This window comes from Pyxicephalus adspersus, chromosome 6 (assembly GCF_032062135.1).
Source record: "Pyxicephalus adspersus chromosome 6, UCB_Pads_2.0, whole genome shotgun sequence".
Classification (NCBI taxonomy): Eukaryota; Metazoa; Chordata; class Amphibia; order Anura; family Pyxicephalidae; genus Pyxicephalus; species Pyxicephalus adspersus.
The window spans coordinates 12,165,024-12,189,953 of NC_092863.1; the positions used below are offsets into that span (position 1 = coordinate 12,165,024).

At 36.5% G+C, this 24,930-nt stretch overlaps 1 protein-coding gene across 3 annotated transcripts in view; it reads left to right on the forward strand.

Annotated features, from left to right (window-relative positions):
* ASIC2 (acid sensing ion channel subunit 2) overlaps nucleotides 1-22,248 on the forward strand; it is a 300,538-nt gene extending 278,290 nt beyond the window's left edge. For 2 of the 3 annotated variants that reach the window (XM_072414567.1, XM_072414566.1), the window contains exons 4-10: nucleotides 10,311-10,461; nucleotides 11,532-11,588; nucleotides 13,440-13,593; nucleotides 14,179-14,270; nucleotides 16,556-16,635; nucleotides 20,230-20,298; nucleotides 21,837-22,248. In XM_072414567.1, the coding sequence (XP_072270668.1) occupies nucleotides 10,311-10,461; nucleotides 11,532-11,588; nucleotides 13,440-13,593; nucleotides 14,179-14,270; nucleotides 16,556-16,635; nucleotides 20,230-20,298; nucleotides 21,837-21,938 (705 nt within the window). In that variant the 3' untranslated portion in view covers nucleotides 21,939-22,248. The remainder of the gene's footprint in view (nucleotides 1-10,310; nucleotides 10,462-11,531; nucleotides 11,589-13,439; nucleotides 13,594-14,178; nucleotides 14,271-16,555; nucleotides 16,636-20,229; nucleotides 20,299-21,836) is intronic. The other variant, XM_072414568.1, reaches the window with a different exon arrangement.
* The last annotated feature ends 2,682 nt before the right edge of the window (nucleotides 22,249-24,930 follow it).

Here is a 24,930-nt window from a genome sequence, read left to right on the forward strand (position 1 = left end):
CACAGAGTTTAATTACAGTTTAAGGTAGATTATTTAGTTTTTTTGTTTTCTAATAAATCTCCTTTACACATTTTATGGGGACAATTTTTTGTCTCTGCAGGACAGTAAATGACAACTCCAAGTAAATGACATTCTGAATATTAAAGCACTGCTCATTAAAATAAGTTATTAGTTGTTTTAAACTAAAATTTATTTTTATTCCTATTTCTGTCTCCATGCTGCTGATATTTGCAGCCACTTACTGTCTACATGCAGGCCAGTGATGTTTGCATGGAATTTCTCTGGGTAGGTTTACTGATGGCAGAATCACCAGGTATTATTATCTTAAAAGCTGAAAATGACTTTTGGAATTGAATTTACATGTGAAATATAGATTTTAGTAATTGGGTTTACATTTACATCAAAATGAATTGCGCGCTTCAGAGTCACAATGCAGAAAGCACATTTGAAAAATGGAGAGCTGTGTGCCAAAGTTTTGATATTATTTGAAAAGCAGGGTTATGGCAGCCGGCCCATATGCTTTTACTTCATTAGTAAGTCTGTCTCATGGAAGTGATACTCATATTGGAAACATCTTTTAAATTTTAAAACTGTGTAATGTTTAAAGCTCCAATTGGTAGATGATATTTATATATATATATATTTCTATATATATATATATATATATATATATATATATATATATATATATATATATATATATATATATATATGTTTGTTTTTCAGTGACATGGATTTTCTTATAGTAAATTGTGTGTATTTTACATCTCAATACAATTCTATGTTAGCTGCAGAGGGCAAACACCTGCTTATTATTTAAACAGGTTGTTTATATTAATTATGCATTGAGAGAGAAGAAGCGTAAGTGCCATAAAATGCAATATAAAGTCACCGTCACCTTCCCCCCTGCGATAATATGCATTGTTCTCCTCAGGCACTAACCCGTTCCTTTAATGTGCACATAATCTTGTTACTTAGGCTGAGTCATCACTCTGGTAATTGAATTGTTTCTTAATTAAGCTTGTCCATTTTGATTATGTGTACTGAACCTCTGGGTGACACATAGAATCCATATGTACATTTCAGACTATGGAAACCTGATGCTGTCTCGTTGCTTGATCATCTTCATTTCCGATGATGTGCATTGCCTGGTAGCAGTGTGACAATATTCACACCAGGATCAATGCTAAACTAGACAGAAGGTAAAAAGCTCTGTGTACATGCAGGGTTCAGGATATAACGGACATACCAGTAAGTGTGTGCAAACCTTACAGCACAAAGTGGATGTAAATTCCACACACATATGTGGAGCACTGAAATCTGCCACAACCAGCTTCCTCTTTTTATTTATGAATGGAAGTTGGAACCTGTTAGTTGTTGATGTCATTATTAATAATATACGGTATTTATATAGATCCAACATATTACGCAGCCCCTTACAAAGTCCGTAGTCATGTCGCTAGTTGTCCCTCAAAGGGGCTCACAAATCTAATGTCCCTACCATAGTCATTTGTCATTATACAGTTTAAAGTTTTGTTTTTTTTGTTAAATGGGAAAGAAATAACCAGTACCACATCCCTGTAACAATAATTACAACTACATTTTTGGGATTTTTTAGGTGCCACAACTCTATTTACTTTAAAAAGTAAATAGAGTTGTGGTACCTAAAATAGAGTTGTAGTGCTTAAAAGATCCCAAAAATGCAGTAAACAGTCAACAAGGTTAGTTAATGTTCATCAGTCCTATAATGGATTCTGTTCCTAAAGCAATAGTAGATGTCCATTCCTTTCATTAATACAGTATGTGTAACACATATTAATAAAAACACTTTCTGAAAATACAATCAGTTTATTTGTAAAAGTTGAATTATCCTTCTTTAACACAAGGTGCAAAACAACCTATTTATTACCTTGTATTAATATATACAAAGAGCTCTGAGAAAAAATACAGAACTTCTAACCATTACCTACTCTATGCAAAACCACGTTTTTGGATAGAAGTGCACTTTATTATTCTAAATCCAGCTGTGCTCCATGCAACTCATAAGCATAATATGTGTTAAGCCCAATTTTTGTAGAACAACTCCGGGCAAATATCACTTAATTCATTCATTTATTCTTTCTGCAGTTCATAAATCCTATTTTTTTTCTTCAGGTTTGCCAACTGTATAACTGATACCTTGTTACAGAATTAAAATCTGGCAGTTGAAGAAGAAGCATTGCCCCCATTAAAATAAAAATATTGGTGCTGCCACATCTTTACTGAAAATCTATTTGTTCTCCTGCAAAGTCCCACAAAAACCTTGAGGGCCTTCCAGTGAGGTCCATGTAATGTAGCTTCCCATGATGGGCCTTGCTTTATTAAAGCCCTATTCCAGGTTTTCTGAATCACCCAGCTTTACTGATGAAAGTATATTCTCTCCAGCCTTGAAGAGCTTTAATAAATCAGGCCCATGGTGTCATCAATGCTGAACTGCTCTTGAATTTGAACCTGAGTTGCCAGCATTGTGACTTCTGATTCTCAGGCCTGTATTTTGTCACTCGGCACTTGGTCACACCTAGTCACGCTGATTTCTAGACTGACAGCACTGCTTTTGTGCCACTGTGAGTGGCAGTGTCTGTCACTTGTGTACATGACGTGCATGTCTTACATAGAATTAGATTTGCGGCATGTTTAGATTATCATGCAGAACCCTTTAGTTCTACTGAGAGGTAGGAGGCTAAGGTACTATGATTAGCATCTAGCTGTATATACACCTATTACTTATAAAAAGCTACTATAAACTGATGTGCACTGACCCCTTTGGCAAATCTGAAGTGTATCTGGGGATTTTCACTCCATACCACTTGGGCAGCCCTATGTATGAAACTTGGGAAATCTGATACAGATTAACCCGTCACAATTAGTTCACCATTATATTGAATAACAGATAGAAGGATGGAGATATATATATATATATATATATATATACACAGACACACACGCCTAATTCATGTAACAGACAACAGACCCATTAGGTGAGTATACCTGATACCTAGATATCTTGAGTACTTGTAGGATCATACACACTGCACTTACAGTGTGCATCACCAGTGCTGTAATGTCCATTAGTGGACCAAAAGGCAGTCAGAAGGGAGAGAAGTGGACTAGGCATGCAAACCATCACCTTATATACTGGCACCGATTTGTTAAATATAACAGAACCTTTGAAGTCACTGTACTTGACAGCATTCTGTGCATTGATTGTGAGTGACTGCAGTAGAGAAGTGCCACAATGAGTTCTTTAAATGATGACTAGTTTACATATTGTTGGAGGTATTTGTACCATGGGAAAATAGGAATTGAAAAATTGCCCAAGTCTCTGTAATGTTAGCAGTATTCCATTAGTCTTTCCAGCATCGCTTCACAAAGATGTGTGTGAATCATTGCATTGTTAATTGAAGAATATGAATTAAAATTTGAGAAAACAATGCTTCATCACAAACAATGCATAGACAACATATTTTTTCATTTTTTCAAAGTATGGTAATTTATAAAGCTGAACATGAAGTTATCTAATCTGTTAGGAAATTATGATAACAGCAGTTGTAATTAAATAGACAGTGTATATTTATTTCATGTTCTTGGTGTTTATTTACTGTGTGATATTTTCAAATGCTTTAAAACAAATGTAACATGGTAGGCAATCATCCCTCCTGCTAACATATGGCTGGTTTTTAGCTATGCAGTCTGTTGCCGTTGCTTGATTATACAGTGAAAAGCATGCATGTCTAAGGCTGTGTCTACTGTTTTAAAAACGTATATACATGCTTTTTATGTGTTTTTACAAGCATTTTAAAACTTGCCTTTAAAATGCTAATTAAAAAAAAAAACTTGTAGATACACCTGACACTTTTTTGCTACAATTTTAAATTCATTAAGAGTTTTAACCCTGTGGAATGAGTACAGGGGTACATAATGAGATGAGACCTAATGTAAAAGTATTTTTATTAGATATAGGTGTTTTGTATTAAACTGTATTTAACTTCTTTTTTACAGGTTATCCCACAACGAAATAATGATTCCCATAGCTGCATTCATAACATGAACATGCCTGTGGGACTCCTGACAGCATGGGATCCCTAGGCACTAGAAGGCAAATGAGGACAAATCTCCCCATACATTACTAGCGCTGATTGGCTGAGAAAAAGGAAACCCTTTCTTTTAGCCAATCGAGAAAGAGGTCTTATGAGGACATTGCCCTTGAGCACCCTACTGGACCCACGTGTGTGCAGAACACTTGCTGGGTCTGCCTGGTGCAGTGTCCCCATACAACCACTCCATTGATTAGAGAGTTTCCATGGGGGCAGGTTGTATGTGCACACTGCTGCCAGAATCGCTAGTGAGGCTTTGGCATGTGGTCTGCACCCATGTGGGTACAGAATGTGTGCCAATCCTCTGCTGGAGATTCCTTAAACAAATAATTGAGCAATTCCTTAAGCCATTGCCTAATGTGACCTCTCCCTTAATTGGCTAAAAAAGAGGCCATTGCTCCAGGAATCCCCAGCAGAGCACTGGCACTTGTTCTGTGCCTACAGCTTATTTCTGACTCCATCATTGTGTAGTTGAGTAAATGTCAAGAGACAAATCAAAACCACCAGTTTGTCAGGAGCTTTCATCTATATCAGTGCTTCTCAACTGGGGTTCATTGAGCAATGGAGCAATTTGTAACTCTCATGTATTAAAAGGAAATTACATTTTTGGCTATCTGTATGGGTTACAATCTTCCCAATGGCCAGCAATGTAGGGGGCATTCTTCCTACTGACCACCACACTAATGTACAGTGAGCTGTGGATATAGCAATTATAGCAGAAATTCTCTGAAGACCTGAAAGTTATTTCAAGGGTTCCCCCTTGATTCTGGTCTATATACTGGTCTCTTGTGAATACCTTTATGTGCTTTCCATATAGTTTTAATCTAAGGAAACTGTATTCTGTCCACTGACATCCTGCCCTGTGCTATGTGCAATTTGGTTTCCCCAAAAATAATGTAAAATCCAATGATGTCTGATGTGAAAAGACAAGCAACAGCTCTCCTCCCAGCAACATGAAATACTTTTGTGTCTAAGTGTTATGTAAATGGTGGCTTGGGACAAAAAATAAATAGTATACCCATGATCTTGTGTGCATGAGAATGGAAAATATTAATAATAATGTTTAGGTGTATATTATCCTGCAGGTATTATACAATAAATTATCATAGATCAGCTGTCTTAAAACTTTGTGAGATTTTAGGTTGTAAGGTAGGTGGGTTGCTTCTTGCATAGATTTACAGATTATCTCCTGTAAAAGTGACATTACCATGTTGAAATTCCCTCCAACAATAGCAGTGGACTCCCAACAAAACTCAAAACATTTTTAAGAATTAAAAAGCCTTATATGTTGGATCTGAGGCCAAGTAAGAGGCAGAGGAGATTCTAGTGCCCATCTGCAATTTCAATAAAGTTCAGTTCTTTGACACAGAATTTTATTATCGTCCTAGTTATGGCAGTCCTTCTACCACAAGCTATTGTTCAAATTTTAGCATCTAGTGTTAAGCCTTAGTACATATGAAAAACTTCTGAGCTTTGGCTCAATCTGAATATCTTGAAGATGTTTGTAAACTACAGTGGCCACTAAAACAGTACCTTTAGCCTTCCGCATCTGCATTGGCTTGGGAGTAACCACCTAACTGACTGAAATATTATATTTGGGTGAGTTGTAAAACCCAGCTTCAAGTAAGGTTAGAAAATGCTCCAGTGTGGATGTTTCTCTAGGCTTTCAATAGATGCCACACATGCATCCACCCGCCCCTTCCTTTTTTGTGAGCCTTACATTTTAATGAAACTCCTCATAGTCGTTGACCCAGTATATATCTGTTTTTGGTCTATATTTTGTGTTTATTTTTTTTATTTGTGAGTGATTATTTTTGTTGTAATTATTTATTGCATATTTAGTAGGTTCAGGTTCTAGTTAGTTCTGTCACTTTACACCCCTATCACATCATTTGCATCGTCATTTCCAGCGGGGTGCTTGGCATTAAAAGTTAGCTAGGGACCATTTGTCTGTATGACAAAGATTAGAGAAGAATAAAAAATAGCTTTTGTATTAGGATGTTGGAAAAATGTGTCCACTGAGATGTTTGAATACAAACGTTTATTTCTTTATGATGTAAAAAAGGGAAAAGAACACTGGCTCACATCTGTTTATGTAAGTAAAGGTATGTTTAGTATAAACATCTTATTTACAAAAGCAACAACAAACACAAGACGTTTTTAATGTACTTCAACATTTTTACTGTAACAATTCCCATGCTGCATTTTTGCATCAATGTGTCTTGCATCAATGTGTCCATCCAGTCGTTCAATAGATTTTCTAAAAGGTAGAAGAAAAACACCAATAAGACTGTAGGACTTGGAAGATGAATGTTCATATTTGCAATGCTCAAGGTTTGCAAACATTTACATAGTTAATGACATTGCCTCAGAATAATGTATCTAGGTTGGGTGTGTCCTATGCATGTTATGCAGTAAATCTTGTGCCAAGAATTAAATGACCTCTGTGATGCAGCTACAGGAAACCAGTCCTGTTCCAATTTATCTTCCCTCAGAAAGGCAGAAGAGACTGAGTAGTGTTGGCAGAGGGAGTAGGCTGGTGCATGTCGATTATAGGGAGAAATGTTTGGGAAGTCACTGACAAGCATGCAGCACAAATACATGTCTCCACACTGATAAGTGTAATTTGGGGTTGATGTCATTTCATGAAAGGACAGAGCGTGTAATGAGGGTGTCATGCTGGGTCTAGCCTCTATTTCTTGCTTGTTTATGGATCAGTTCTATTTCTGTGGTTAGGCTGTGTTTCTGTCAGCGTGTGCTGGTGATTATGTTGGTTGTTTACCTGTGCCTGGAGGAACACGATGACTAATCTACATATCTGAGATGCTCCATATTCACACAGAAACACTGGGCTGCCTACATCTTATCTATTTATGTACTATACAGCAGCTTATGAAATAGGGGTCACATGAATCATTTTGCCCTAGATATCAAGATGTAAGCAGTTTATACTTTATCAGGCTCAATGGGGAACAAAACCACAGTTCTTCACTATCAATACAAATTCTAGGAACACCTCTGTTGCTGCTGTAGAACTTATACAATTCAGTCTTGACGTTGTAGTGATGACAGTAATTGTTATCCAAAAAGCTAGTCAGAATTAATTCTTATTTGCTGTCTTTAGACCACTAAAGTTTTACATTTGCAGCAAACTATTGAATATATCATTTTGTCAGTTCATGAACTGACATAGCAGAACAAGGGTATGCATGATAATATTCAAATTCTTACCAACTCCTAGCATTTAGGGAACCAGTAAAAATCAACAAATGTCATTCAGAAAACCCTAAAACTGTGAACTCTTTACTGCTGCCAGAATGGCGTTTTCTGGGTGGGTCTACTTCCATAGGAACATGATGCTGTGCTGTACCACTTCCCTTACTCGTGTGTGATAGATGGGAGACAACCTGCGGTAGGTGAGATCAGAAATACCTTCTTCCTAGGTGGTTTTCTCCTAGAATAGGCATTGGGTAAGCCTGTTGAACTGCAGTTGCTTCTAAATTACATGATCCTATGCAGCTTCCCTGTGGCCGGTACCTTGCTATTTTCTCTAACAAATACTCGCACAGCAGTGCTGGTTCTTAAAGAACCACGGTGTGTACATTTGACAGCTGGTGAAAGTGAGTGGTAATACTACTGCGGCTCCTATTCATTTGCTTTTAGGCAGCCACAGGGCTGGAAGCGGCCTGGCGTGGGGAAGCAGCAAACGCACTGCAACGTCACTGCCACTATGATTTTAGCCTCAACAGAGGTCCAGTTTGAAGATAAAATCTGACAGTTTATAAGCCAGAACGATTTTAGCTCTACTCACGCTGCATATATATAATCTTCCAAGACAAGTACATCAAGGAGTTCAGGGACATTTTAATATTTCATTATTGAGAAATTGACAAATGGCAACCTGAGATGTAATACTTTATATTTACATTTGTCAGATGAACCAGAATGAACTGTGAATGAAGTCTCTATAGCCGTTATGAGCTTGGCTTTGCTAGCTTTATCAATACCAGCAGAAAACCAAAGATGTACAGAATGCATATTTCTGAGATGAATAAGACCAGCGAGGTGGACATCCTTACTAGGAGGATTGTCTCATTGGTAAATTCAGTAAAATGATGAACATCAAGCCTGAGCAGGGGCAAGTAAACCTCAAATTATGAAATTGGAAACTGCAGCAACCCTTATTTACAGTTGGATATTATTTGTCTACAACATTAAAATATTATCATATTTTATAATGATCCATTGAATCACATTGTGGAGTATATAAAGCAACCATGTATGTAAAGCAACCACCAATGATAGGATATTGTGACTAGAGAAGAAGATATAGACTTTTATATAGGCATTAAGGGGGTGTTTAAAGATTAGGTTAAAGATAGGTTATAACAAATCTAGGATAACTTTAGAGAAATTTTGGACCCATATAAAGGCTGTGGACATGAATGAAGCTGTTGGCAGTCAGTAGAACAGGAGGTGTTTGAGGTCAGACATAAAGGTGAAAGGTTACATTTTGAAAAGTTTTGAAGCCAAATCATAGTCATGTGAATTTTATTCCTAGTGAAAGAGACCATGAGAAGGAGTAATTAATTAAGGGATAGTTATGTTTTAAAGTAGAATTTGTGATAAACTGTACAGGTGAGTCTCATATTAGTGAAATGTCACACAGCAAAATATTTTGGCAGCAGTAATATAAAGTAAATAATAATGTAGCGTAGAATGTAGTGAAGATATGCAAGTGAAAACTTTAGGCTGTTTTGGAGGTAAGGAATGGAATAAAGGGTTCTATAACAAGTCACACTAGTTAGGTAAGTACAATGTAATATTTACAGATACAAAGATGAAGAAAAAACTAGTTCCTGCTAGTATGGGGTATTTTGTTTGTTATTATCACATCTAATCTCCTGGTACATAGTTAATGCTAATGAGGCAGTTAGACGAGGGGAGGATATTGTTTAACATTCAAACAGAACAGCTGTCTTATCTTACAAAGAGTTAACTAAGAGTTTCTTTAATACCAAACTATATACATAAGCATGTGATGCTTAATCGAAACTTTCATCTAACCTATTCAGATATGGCATGTTGCGAATGTGAAATGACACTTAGAATACAAATTTGTGATACATGTTCAGCTTTTAAAAGGGTATTTGTAAGGATGCTGGATGGGCCATGAACCGCGTGTTACATATTTTACTTCATCCTGGTCAATACAACTCCATTAACATCTGATGTATTTTTCTTCCGCTATTTTAAATCATTTCCACAGCTTGGGCTCAAACCTGTCATCAGACCTTCTAACTGTTTATTCTTTATGGAACTCCTGTCAGAAAACAGCCACATATAACAGAATGATAGAACACTAATTATTCTGCAGTAGCTATAATACATCCACTCCCAGACTACTACAATTTTTTTTTTCCAGCAAACTGCTATGCAGGTAAAAGATTATTCAGCCTGCTAAAAGTGTATACTTTTATCTAAAAAATAGCAAATGCTGGTTACTAGATAGTAGTACTAAAACTGAAAATAAAAACAAAATAAAATCCCAAATTCTCTAATAAGACAGTGCTAAATGTGTCCAGTAAAGATCTTTTTATTTGCGGACATCCAAGAAACATCTTATAGATAGTTCACATGCTTGCATATTTAGGGTTTATATGTAAGGTATACAATGACAGCAATGTTCAATATCATAGTAATTTTAGAGCCCAGACTGAGTAACGTGTTGTAACAGACCTGCCTCAATGTGTAAAACTCATTAAACTGGGGTACAAAGATGTAAACACTACATGGGACTTCTAACTGAAATGTATGATTATATCATGAAGTATATTGGTTGCTCTCACTGCAGGAATACAGACAAGTGTGAATTAGGATTCAATCTTTGGTGCACAAGCTACTCTACAAAAGCAGCTGCTAGTCAGTAATAGCTGAACTTGCAGAACTAAAGATGGCTGCATTCTAAAAGAATAAGAACCTTGAACTGTAATACTGAATAATAACTGATTAACTGAAAATCAAAAGCAAATGTATTATGTTGTGTTGATGTTGTCTGTGTTGATTCTGACCAGTTTCTTTTATTTTTTTTTTGTGTCCCCTTTTACCATCATCTACTGAACGTCTCATCTACTACCACACCTCCCTTCTTTGCTCACTGCTCCTTCCTCCTCCCAGCTTACATATCTACCCTCACCATGGGGCACTTGCCGTTTCTCTGATCTAGGTTCGGACTTTTTCCCTGTATACAGTATCTCAGCTTGTAGGATCGACTGTGAAACCAGATACATTGTAGAAAACTGCAACTGCAAAATGGTGCACATGCCAGGTGAGGATTTACAAGACATCACCTTATTCTAGCACAATGACTGCATTTCAGTTACTAAGATGGTAGCATTAATACCTGCTTATGGCATTGTTATTTTCTGTTCTAATACTCTTCCACGAAAAAATGTTCACTTTATATTGATTGCTCGGTTGTGCCGGTTTGTGAAATCATTTTCTTAGACTCATAGCTGTCATAATTCTAATAATTTCTATGCATTATCTACACGGACCAAAGTCTCTGGTTAGCAATTTGATGTTTTGCAGACATAAATTCTTTCCCACATCCTATTTTGCCTGGTTGATTTTGATTCTTTGCAATGTAGGCCAATCTTCCTTTTACCAATATTGGATTTAGTTTGAAGACCAGGAAAGCTCCCTGCTGCACAAAATGTGAACATTGTCTAGATCACTAGTTGAGCCCATGTTGTATAAACTGTTAATGTCTGGTTTATGTTCAGTGCCAAAGAAACTGAAAAACCTTTCAGTGATCTAGATATCTGTAAAAAAACAATATTTTTATAACCTTGAATGTTGCTGTCAGACAAAATTTCTATTCATAAAAATGTAAACATGTGTGGGCATTGGATGGGCTTGATGTGTAATCTATAAACGTGTATAACCGTGCTGACAAATGTGTGTGCTGCTTATGGGCCACAATACAAGAAAGGCGAGTGGTAGGGATGGGAGAATCAAGTTTATATAACAAGCACTCCATGGTCTTAGTAGGCAGTGTGCTTTACTTAGAAACGCATTCCTAATGGCTACACATAATTTTTGTTATATATAATAAACCAGGATGGGTGGTGTTCTACTAAACTCATCAGTGATGAAAGAATAAGCATAAACATTTTTTACCTAGTTTTCATGGTAATATAGCCCTGAGACTGACAGTTGACCATTCCTGCTCTCGGAGGAGGTAGATATCACTACACTACATCATGTCAGAAAATTCAGACTTACTATAAATTAGTGCCAACAACTGGAATGAATCATGTTTTCTGAGTGATTACACAGTGCAGTTATGTTGATGTACATCATATTCCTTTTCTGATATATGGTCTTTGCCCACAGGTGATGCCCCGTTCTGTACCCCAGAGCAATATAAGGAATGTGCAGAACCAGCACTAAGTGAGTTTAACACATTAATAATTGTTTGGAAGCAATCATATCAGCATGGTACACTTAACCTTGACAATAACTGTGGTAGCCAAACACATCTAGCATTGCCAAACAAAATGTACTTGTTGCTGCTGCAATATGGTAACCTTCAGAGTATTCCCTATTGCATTTACGTTTTAAAAAAGGTGTGTAAGTGGTCAGTAATGGTATATTTAGGGAAAAGTATTGTCATGCTTATAAGAACTATCAGAAAGTGATCAGAAGTGATTGTCATATAGAATGTAAAATCTTATCAAGTGGTATGTGTAGCACAGGTACTTCTCTGCTGGCTACTTCAGTTCATCAGAATAGTTCAGTGTTCTTCCACACAGAACAGATCTACGTATTTTTTTTAATTAGGAGAAAGCTAGTATTGAGTATTAGCTGAGTAAATTAAAAGCAGCTTGCATTGTATACTTTTGGCAGAGATTAGCATGACAAGCAGGGAAGCAGCTTTTTTAGAAGTCAATAAAGGCAGCTCCATTGTTCTCTTGTGATAAATTTCTTTTTAATACTGTGGGTATGAATGTTAAATTTAGATCTGCCTAATCCTCTAACGTTCCATGTATTTCTATCCAGACAACTTTACTGGGGTTATCCTGCATGAAGGTTAGGGCTGCACACCTGTTACCAGGCTGTTAGATCTTAGATCTTCTCCCCAAAAAACTCCGCACATCTGACAGGATCAGAGTGTTTTCCACTGGCTTGACACTGGACCCAATTTAAGCAGGCTCTCTCTTGTAAAGTAAACTCCTACAAAATTCACCAGAGGACAGACAACTTTGTAAAGCTTTTACATTACACATTACTATGGCCATTATTATTACACTGCTTCATGTGGGGATTAAATGATTATTATATGCAGACTTGTTGATCTGAGCTAATAAACACAGATAAAGACAATACCCACATCTCTTCTAAAAACAGACATTTGATTAAATCAGTGTACCATGCCGACTAAGAACAGCAAATCTCTTAGCATTGTTAATACCCAAAACTCAGAAGAAACCTGATTACGTGCTCCTACTCATTAACACATCTTGCTATCATTCATTTCAGCTGTTTATGCAAATTGGACCACATTTTTTTATGTTTATTATTTTGAAACATCTCTTTAATAGGGTGTAATTGTTTTTGTCTCAAATCAGCATTTTTTCTCATTTAACAATTTTAATTATTTGCTTGTTTTTTCTTCACTGCATCTGAGAGTCTAATTATAACAGATCATTCAATAAATAGTGAGATATCTAAGTTTTATTATCTCCTAATCTACAGATCCTTTCTTCTACTATTCCCGACTAAACATAATTTATGCTTCCTATCATCTTTGTGCATTTTACTAATATTTTAGCAATTAATTTGATGACAGAGAAAATGCAGTTTAGTTTATTAAACTGTCACTATATGCAATTCATTATTTAGATTTAAAGCTAGAGAAATAAAAAGAATTCTTCAAAAAGAGGGACACGTCCAAGATTGTGACCAAGCCACATTTATCTCTTTCAATCAAACGAGGATTTGTACTGATCACTTTGGTTGTTATCTTATTTGTGGAGACAACTCTTTTTTTTATACTTAACGTAATGTATATAAGCATTTGTGGAATGAAGACCATACACATGCACACAGCACTTCTGTGAGGGAAGTTTCCATTGTTGTATTTTGTTTCAAAGTGTTAACATGCCACTTGATAAATCTTGTATACAGCAATAGAGTGGATAACACCTTTACTTTAGAAAATGTACAGTGTTTTTCTCAAATCACATTTATTATTGCATTGTGTCTCCTCATGATCTGATGTGATTTATGTTGTCTTTGCAGGTTTGCTTACGGAGAAGGATGGTGGCTATTGCATGTGTACAATGCCCTGTAATCTTACTAGATACAACAAGGAGCTGTCCATGGTTAAAATCCCCAGCAAGACATCGGCCAAGTATTTAGAGAAGAAATTCAACAAGTCTGAGAAGTATATTACGTACGTACAGGAGTACACAATCCTATGTTTTATTTAGGTTGTAATGAGGACTGCATGACTGTGGTCCACCAGAACAGGGAATGCTGGGTTTTGGGCATCTATACCAATTGCAGGATTACTTGTCCCTGTTCTAAATAAAGAATTAGGAGGATGAGTATACCGGGAAAGTGCACAGATTGGTGATGACACAGCTGTAATGCAAAGATATTTTGTGTCTAAGAATGGACAAGCTCTGTCATTACTAATAAAAGTCACTTACATAGATTTTGATTGGTTAGTGCCCCAACAAACATTTCTTGTAAGCCTTGGCAGCTTCAATATTTTTTATAAAGTTTATTTTCAATACTTTACAAAAGAAATGACAACTGAAAGATTTGTTACAATCAAATTTATTGTATTCATTACATTTTAATAAATAAGCCTTATAGGAGAATAGAAATTAGTTATTGAAATGACTAAATAAACATTTATAGGAAGACTCCAAAAAGGCTGGAATAGAGTCCTGGACATTTTGCAGTATATACAATAACTATTTCTGGATTAGTACAGATGTACTAACCTTTTATCTGTTTCTACTCCAAACAGGGAAAATATTCTTGTCTTGGATGTGTTCTTTGAAGCTTTGAACTATGAAACCATTGAGCAGAAAAAAGCTTATGAGGTGGCAGGATTGCTTGGTGAGTGTGCACTTGACCCAGTAAAAACAATATGCTGGTAATCAATATAACATTCTTTGAAAGCATTTGTCTTGTGATCATGTAGTAATATCAACAAAACTGCTTTCATGTAAGTACTATGGGAGCTCATAAGTCAGTATAAAAGGATTACTGTCACAGGCACTGCCATCCTGAAATGCTGCTGCTTTCTAAATAACTGAAGGGCCTGTTTGGAGCAGAAAATAGGCTTTACATGTTCTAGTCATATTGTCGTGGTCATATTGTTTTGTTAGGATGCTTTATTGCTTCATCTTACTTTGGATCTATTTGAGCAGTATGTGAAAGGTTTAGAATTCCTATCAGATCTTAATGAGTGAGGGTTAAATTATCAGCAACAGACAGAAAATATTTTATGTTGAGTAGAGAAAGGCTGGGTACACACGTGCAATAGTTGTCATTGGAAAGGATCTTTACCATCCTTTCAAAGGACTGCATGATGCATGAAAAAGCATTGCACATACAGTGCCATTCTGCTCTATAGAGAGAAGAGGAAGAACAATGGAGCGGCACCCCGCTCCATCGTTCGTCATTTGTGGATCCGCCAGAACGGACGACGAGTGCTGTACACATTGCCTCAGCCCTGAGAAGATTTTTGAGAATTATCTGATACGTGTACGTAGCCAAATGTTTTTCTCCGTTGTGGACTTTGTGTCTGATATAATGTTGTCCCCAAAAACGAAAGAGAGGGAAATCTTTCAGTCCATATTCTGTTTAAAACAAAAATAAAATTTGGCTATAAATACATTTATTCTCACCTTTAGCCTGAACCGTTATATTTGCAGCTTGACCTGCCTTTCATCTGTATTATTATCCTAAAAAAAAAAAAAAAAAAAGGCAGTAGGACTTAAGTTTTAGTTTAATTATCAATATACAAGTCAATGATGTCATCAGGGAGGAAGAAAACAAAGGACAAGGCTAGGTAAGGTAAAACCCCACTAGAGCTGGGGTGTAGGGGCAGAAGCATGTGTGAGCAAGAAGTTCTACAAACTCACTGTCCTGGTCACACCAGTCCTGTCTGGAGGGGATAGGCCAAATTCAAGAAACTTAAAAAAAAAGTAAGAAGCTTGTGGAAGGCTACCCAAAGTATTTGTCTGCAGTTAACCGAATAATGCTACCAAATAAAAAAATAGTGCAATGGTGACATAGTCAGTAAGAAAAGTCAGATAATCTGTGAGCAAGAGTGTAATGGAAGCCATTATTTTTGCCCTGCACAAGTTAGTTCAAAATCTGTGGAGGGGTTCTAAAATGAGTGTAAATAAATTCAATTTAAGAGAATGTAAACTTCTGACTTCAACTGTATTTGCACCAAGGAGTGGGTGTATGTAGGTTCTACAATGGAGAGCATTAACCTTTTTTAATGCTGAATTCACCTGCCAATTGCAGTGATCTCAGAGAGAGCTATACCTGTGCTAACATAAGAATTTTAACTCTCTTTAGACGAACAGAGAAGATCTGCTGCTAGCGTTAAATATGTTAGCATGACAAACAGATGTCTTCCTGACAAAGACAGGAGGGCACACACTTGTATAATTTGTAAGTTAAGGGCCTGCTGAGGTTAATAGCATCATTTGCCCAATGGACTGAAGCAAAATGCACTGAATAAACACCTTCTTTTTCTTTTACAATTTGAAAAGGGTATTGTGTTGCAGAGATGTGTGTTTTTTATTTTATTTTTTTTGTCCAGATATATACTTTAAACACAAAGTGAACTAAATTGTTTAATATACAATAAACAGCAGAAGATGGGCCTGCTGAGTGAGTCACTGTAAATTTTATCTGTACACACAGAACTTTTCTGCTGTGCTAAACTGTATTACTGGCCAAGCAAATATTTAAATGCTATCCCAACCTTTGCTGTTTAAAAATTTGAAGCAATCAAAGCTGATGATTCTAGCAATGCTTGATCAGTCATGTTTTCAGACTATAATTAATAACACTATCTGAAATTCAAGAGGTGTATAGCCAACAATCTAGTTAGAATAGCAAAAGGTTGGGTCAATAAAAAGTAGGACAATGCCGGACAAAACTGGCTGAACCTACGAGACACCTGAAAAGAGTCCTTAAGCTGTGTTTATCACTTTCCTTATATTGTGAGATTGTCAGTTCTGTCAAAATCATTTGTATTTATGTGACGGTGTAGTCCAATGTATGGCTGCTCTCTGTACACCGATGTGAGAAATAGCCATGCTGTGTGTGACATGTGATCTGCTTATCAACCAGTGACACTGTGCCACCTCTTCCTACAGGTGACATTGGGGGTCAGATGGGACTTTTCATAGGTGCCAGTATCCTGACTATCTTGGAGCTATTTGACTACATATATGAGGTGAGTTAGAAAACCCCAGGACTTTAGGAAGAAAAGCTTTTTAAAAGTGAAGCATACATACTGCCAAAAGTGATCACCAACAATAGTATGTAGACAAACAAAATCAAGGCAGAAGTCCCAGGGTCTGGCACTCATCTTAAGCCAATTCTCAAACTTAGATACCAAAATAAAACACATTGAAGATTCACCATGTAAATATCTTGTGAGTGTCACTTTTAATGTAAGCAAGCCTAAAGCCCTCAATGTGTAGCAGAGCTTGAATTGTGGTCAAAACCTTTATTAAAAAAAGATCAAATCTCAGCTTGGTACAATAATATTGCTATATGTACAATAGCAATAATATTAGTAATAATAACAATAGTACAATAACATATTACTAAAAGTAACATTTGCATTTTTTTAACATTTTCACTAGAAACAATCTTTTGTGATTATTTCCAGTGACACAAAAATGACAGATGAACAAATGAGTGCTGTACACACAGTGCTGTTCTATTCCATGGAGGGGGGGCAAGAAGCACCTAGCTGTGCTCTTCTACCTTGACATGTATAGCAGTCATTCTCCATCGATCATGCATGGATCTGTATATTGGGCAACCACTGTACACATGTCAGATTCCTGCCTGAGATAAGCTTGACCATTCATATCGGTTGTGAATTATCTTGTGTGTACATGGCCCATGTGCAAACATCTCACAGGATCTGAAATCTTGTGATACCTAAGACACACAGACATCAGAGCACAATTGCTGCAAAATAGGAAGATTACATGCCCAACATAACAGGAAATCTGTCTGCAGATTACAACCCATAACATTCAGTGGGTAGGAACAGGCCCACCAAAATATTACACAGGTACCCATTTAGTTTTAATATGCTCAGAGGTGAATGTTGTTTGCTATGGGATTCTGTTCATAACGTTGCTTTTTGTTTCAAACAATTTGTATTTGCGTGTAATCATTTTTGCTCGTTGGTGTTAAATAATAAATAGCACATATGTGTGTGTATTAGCTGGTTACTGGTGTTAAATAAGAGACTTGAGTGTGTAAAATTATCATTACCAACTGGTGTAAATGAACAGTACAAGCATGTGTGTGTAACAGTAAATTCCTAAAAACTTAAAAATAAGTTTTTAGATAAACAAAAGTTTCTTTTCTGCACATAATTTTTGCATGTAATATATTACCTCAAAACAAACAAGACAAGCATAATTTGAGTAAATGGCATATTTAGTAAGGTGTGCTATCAATGTGTTCGTTAAAAATCAAGCAAAAGTCATTCATCCCCTAACACTGGGCCCTGGCAGGTAGTCATAGTGTTGTTTCATGTAAATGGCATGATCTGGTGGCTTGTCTGTGTTTGGCTGTTCTGTATATTACAATCACGTGATTTTCCTATCTTTGGGGGGGAAATTAATATGCAGCAATTGTGAACAATATAATTTGTTTTGTGAATCCAGCGCTCCAGTTTGTGATAACAGTTGAAAAATGATGTGTAAAGCATGCTGACTAGGTTTACTATAATATTATAATAGTTTGTTGTGTAAAGGCCAGTAATATATCTTTCTGTGCATATAGGTAATGGAATTGAAAATAATCAGTCATTTCCCAGACACAATGGGCATCATTTGTGTAGTACACTCTGCTTTCATCACTATGCAAATAGTTATTTTTTTGTGTTCTAACCTAGAGACAATGAACATAATTTGTGTTAAATGATAGCAACTGAACACTAAGACTGGAAAATTGTAGAAAATCATTTAAAGGGACCCTCCCCCCATTTACTTTAAGCCATGAAAAAAAAACTAACCAACAATAAAATCTAGCAAGGGGCCTGGCAGATGACAAAAAAAAAGTGTACAGTTTTCAAATATTGATTTGTCCTACATGTGAGATTTTTTCACACTCATGATAAAATTACATATTTATACATAAAAAAATAAACAGAAAAAAAATGTGGAAAATATTTCACCCTACCGTAAAGTGTGGGGAGCTATAGTTGGTAGAAGCACTGTGAATGTAAGTTGTCTTTTTATGATTTAGCCATGAAATATTATTATTAAACCACAGTGCTCATAAAGCTTCAAGCTGGAAGCAATTTGAACATTCAGCCCAGAATAACATAAGATATATATTATTTTTCTCTACTGTGTTTATTATTTGATTTGAGACTCCAGCAGCAAGTCTTTTAAACCTGTCACTGAACTATGAGGGGTTGCAGATGTCATCTGAAAATGCTAGTTTTCTGGCCACTTGGCTTTTTTGAGTCGATTACCTAGAGAAACCATGCAGATCTGGATCTTAAGTATGAAAACAGAAGTCTGCTGGTGTTTCTTCAGGTAAATGTCAATGGAATGCAACAGCTTTGGACTAAATTCACAAATGCAACAGCCTTGAATTCAAATTAAAGAATTCACCAGCTTTTGAGAATTTGCCTGCCTTGGTGAATTTAAAATTAAGGCTGGTGGATTCTCAACTTCTTGAAGTAAGGCTTTGATTTAGAAATTAAGGCTGGTGCATTCTCGCATTTTGTGTTCTTGTCTGATGCATCCTCGCTTTTGACATACACACACACCAAAATATACACACAGAAATACACCATCACTGAAATTAACACACAAATACACACACAAATATATATACACAAAGAAATCCACACACCTAAACATACACAGAAAAATACACACACAGAAATATACATATACACACACAGAAACATACCTATACACACAGAAAAATAAATATACACAGAAATATACAGAAGTATATCTACCTACACATACAGAACCATACCGACAAACAATCACAGAAATATATCTACAAACAGAGAAACATGCACCCACACAAAGTAATACACACACATAAACATACAAACAGAGAAACATACCTACAAACCCAGAAATACACACACAGAAATATGCACATACACAGAAATATACCCACACACACACATAGAAATATACCTACAAACACAGAAATATACACATACACAGAAAAACAAAAATCTACCTAAACATACATAGAAATACACACAGAAATATACAGATGTATACCTACACACACACACACACACACACACACAGAAATATACCTAAAAACACAGAAATACACACACACAAAGAAAAATACCTTACACACAGAAATCTACACACACAAAAACATACCTACAAACACTGAATCATATACACCCACAATAATATACCCACACACACAAAAATATACCTACAAACACAGAAATATACACATATAATTTTGCACAATGCTCCATTTAACCTCTATGGTATATTACCTGTTTGCTTGGTCAGTTCTGTAAGGCACTATCTGTATAATTTGTTCTCAATCGTAGTAGTTGGATTGGGCTGCTAAAAACCTGTGTAGTGCTGGCCTTACTGTTAATAAAAGCTTTAGGTTGGAGCCCTCACATCTCATTGTATTCAACATAGTCGTGTTCATCATGATAGTGTGACAGTTTAAAAAAAAAGACATAAGGCTATATATAGTGGTCATTAAAACAACTAAACAACTCCTCTGCTTATAACGTTTATTTAAAATCTCTACCTCTAATACTAATCTTTCTGATTTTGTTTATTTTTAGCTGATAAAGGAAAAACTGTTAGATCTCCTGGGCAAGGAAAACGAGGAAGGAGGACATACAGAAGATCTGGTGAGATATCTGCAATATTTCCTGTATTAATACTGCAAAAATACAATTTATATACATACACACACTTGCTTGGGGGGGGGGTGGCGTCTACAATTTAGGAATATACACATGGGATGGGGTCATTATTACAAAAAAAGTAAACTTATTTAACATTTTCTTGTCTGCCAGAATGAATCTACCTATTTATTATAATAAATATTTATTTTGTGTCAAGTCCATGGTGTATGCTTTCAGACAATTCCAAAAATGATCCACACTGAAAGTGACAACTTTCTAAGGGAAAAAGCATCATGAAACTATTATTTCTGAAATTGTATAAAAAAAAAAGGGACCTAAGTAAGGACACAACCCAAATCTTGAGGACCTTGACCATTGGGGATTCCAAAGCAGAAATCTAAAGAGAGTGGCAAACATTAAACATAACATCTTCCCTTCAGAAAAACAGGAGCATTACCCCGGGCAAGACTGTAACATTTTTCAAAACTGATAATTTACCAGTTATGGCCAAAGTTACATAGCTGGACACACCGGAAACCCTAGGAAGTACTCAGCACCATGCTATCCAAATTTCTGTCTAAGGGTAGCACTGGGACAGACTGGTCTCTCATATATAACCGAGATATTGCAATGTAACAAGCTGCATGCCCTTGATGGCTGGACTAGGGAAAATACAAGAATAGCTAGTAATCAATCATTCTCTCACTTAGCTAATAACCGAAGAGTTGATCTAACAATTCTGGGGGGAAAAAATACTTCTCTCAGAGAAATCTCTTCTCCCAGTCCCCTCCTATGCTAGACAAAAAAAATTAAAATGTTTGTGGGCATGGGTAGAATTCTACCATCCTACTCTTGCAAGTAGCACTTTAACCTCTGGTCAATATCCTTACCATTTCTGTCTTTTATCATTGTTGAAATAAATTTTACTCCCATTTATGCACAGTTATATCCCTAGGCAGGTGTAACATGCTGCACTGGCTGGGATGGGGCTCCATAAAATTCCTGCAAATAAACATAGCCACTTCTAAACTGGAAGACCAAGGAAACAGAATATCACCATTAAGAGACAGAGCATATTTACATCACATCAACTGTAGATTCAGCTCTAACTCAATGTTTAGCAAACTGTAAGTGGTCAGGAATACCAACAAACAAACATACTAACAGGTCACATAACCTACACCCAACGATGAGTCACATAAAATGCATTTAGCGTTATTGCAGGCTCTAGTCATCAGAATTCACCCGGAACAATATCACTGCTCCAAGAGCTAGGCACACAGTAAATATCTAGCTGGTGCATGCACAGTCCACCATAAACTGTAATAGGGAATATTTGCTTCTTGTAAAAAAAAAGTTTGAGAGACCTATACACTACATACTGCTACCGTATGCTACATTGCCATCTTTTAACCTCCTAAAACAAAAAACTTTAACATAAAACTTAAACACAACTTAAACACAAACAATAAATATTCTCCAATTCACTTTCAAGCTCCTAAAAATGGTCCACTTAACTATCTATGTTTTTATCTCTCTAGAGTACCTGTGACAACATGCCAAACCATTCAGAAACCATTAGCCACACTGTGACGGTGCCACTGCAGGCCACGCTGGGGACACTGGAAGAAATTGCCTGCTGATGTTTTAAAAGCACTCTTTATTTTGTGCCAAAAGTGTAGCGGACACAGCACGGTGGATGGAGAGGGGCGCCCTGCACACCCTGGAGAGGGAGTAGGGGACTGACATGAAATGAGATCTGTATACTGCCAACTGTACACAGCCCTGCATGCCTGCAGTGTATACAGCACTGATCCTCATATGTGTGAGGAGACCCCCGCACAGACACACAACGCACACCTACTGCTCTACGTACAGCTCCGTGTGCTACGCGGGTTCAACAAAGGGTTTTTATATATAAAACAGAAAATGATGAAATAAAAATTCATACAATGGCAAAGACGAATCTTGTATTTTATGTATGTGGGGAAACTGACCTGTAAGTATGTATGCTTCACCCAAACACAAGAATGGCTTTATCTTGTCCAGTTATCCAGATACTGTGGAGTCAATGGGTTCAATTCATAATACATATTTTACCAACAGCCATATAATAATACATTTTCAATGACAATTCACAAAACAATCATGGTTTTCCATGACAGTACATGGAGAAAGAAAGTCAGTTGTGAGATAATTGGCTATAGTTGGTAACTATACTGACTCGTGAATCTGTCATGCATTTTGGTGCATGATTTGTAAATAAGTCCTAAAGGAAACAAAGCTGAAGAGAAATATATGGGACAGACATCACTGATCACTTTTTTAAAAATGTTACTGAAGTCACAGCAAAGGCAGCAATGAAACTAACCAAGAATAGTTACATTGTGACCTACCTGGATTCACTTTTGTTGTACAACTGTAAAAAGAAGCAGTCTATAAATTTCTTTTATGATAGTTGTACTAACTGGTGGAATAAATATCCTGCAATATCTGTACATTGGCTTTCACCTACACAGTAGGATTCAGAGTAGGAGGGGGACACACAGAAATTAGGGTCTACCTGTCCTTCGCTGCACATTGCTCTCATTCTAAAAATGACCACACTTACAGAAAAAAAAATGCAGCACAGCACTAATCAGTGTTTTAAATGATGGTTAAAGTGGAACTATAATCCTGCATTGAAAAATGGCAAGGAGGAAAATTTTATTGCAGAAAGGGATAGTCAATGTCGTTTTTTCAATAAAACATACCTGCCAGTTGGTTGTATTCTTTAAAAAAAACACCGAATTAGAGTTATCCTTCCAGCCTGGCCAATCAAGATAGCTAAAGATCCAGTACCCAGCAGAGACGAGGATGCCAATGGTGCCTATGGTAGAACAGAAACAGATTATTAAATAAAGAGGCAACAGGCAGGACTTATGTGGTTGTAGTTTCTTTTTTTTTTAATGTTTAGCTATAGTTCTAGTTTAAGTGAAGAGAAAATAGTGAAATAGCTGACCAGGCTGATTTCCTTGGGGCTATCATGTTCACAAGACTGATGGAACAGCATATAGCTCGGAAGGCAAGCATTCTACATATACAGACCGCATTTTAGCTATGGCTGGAGTTCTGATTTATATCAGATTTATTTTGATTATAATATTCTGAAAGTTAAACACTAGTAACAGAAAACTAAAATTATTACCAGTGCTAAATGCCTCTAGTGTAGTCCCTACACATTCAGCCATGTTATTTCTGGTCACTACCTACAAATGTCACTGGCTTGTCTGAAAAGATCAGGGGTACCAATACAAGACTGTTACCATGGAGACACATGCACATTTTGGACTTGTGTGACCCCATAGGCAAGACATAAGGGACGGTATGACATTTTCAGGACAAGTAGTGTTTGCCTTGACTTACTTTATTATGTACATTTAACACAGGCATCTGAGTTATAAATACAAGGTATGAAATACAGATAAAGGTTAAATAAATAAAAATGACTTAAACTAGTCACTTCAATCCAGCAGTACATGTACAACAAACAGGCACAGATGAAAGGTGTCCAATAGTGATGCAAAACACAACATTTTGTGCTTCTTTTTCCAAGGTTTGTTGTTTAGTGTGCACTTTTTGATCCAAAAAACAAAATTAAATGACTGTGACACTGGATGCAGCCAAAACTACAAAGAAATTCCGAGAAAATGCATAAAAGCAAATAAAAATAATGCATCCCACCTAAACAAACATCAAACCATTGAGTTGGCGTTATCATTAAAGTAACCCCTTTAGGAGATGAGGCTGCCAGAGTCAGGAATATACCGTGTTTCCCCGATGTTAAGGCATCCCCATCAAATAAAGCACCCCCCCGCAAATAAGACACCCACCGATACCTGCCACTGTGTGACTCCTCAATGCTGGCTGCATTGCAGAGTGAAACTGAAAGTAACTTCAAAGGACAAGCAAGCTGCTGATCCCTGCCCTAACAGAGTCTGTTACCCGGCCCTAGAAGCCAAAAAAAAAGTGAGTCAGTGATCAGAAGGGGACAATGAATGGCACAGAGTGATCAGAAGGGGATAATAAATGGCACATGAATGATCATGAGCGATTTTTAACAAAAAATGTGTACTGTAGTCTTCTTCATGGAAAAAAAAGACATCCCCCCGAAAATAAGACCTAGGGCATATTTTGGCATTTCAAAAAATATAAGACAGTGCCTTATCATAGGGGAAACAGGGTAGTAAATATTTTATGGTATGGTAACAAAACAAGTATGCAATGCCTATGTTGTGTTACTGCTAAGTTCAGAGACACCCAAGGAGTTTAGGATTTATTATGATCTGACCAAAAATCAAAATTTACCTTGTATACCTAAAAAGCCTGCGGTCACGATTCACACTCAGAAATTAGTGGACCATTCCCACTAGTTTCATAGTCAAACAGTCTAACACGTTTAGTTACCATGGAATCATGTTCACAACTAATATAAAAGGCATATGAAACTAATAATAAAGCTGGGTCAGCTGCTGCAGTTTATGTACAAGTAAGAAAAAATTCCAGACAAGCATCAAGGTTTGCCTGTGAGCACCTACCATTACCTGTTGCCATGCTTTATAGACAATAATTGAAAAAAACAAAACTGCAGATAGC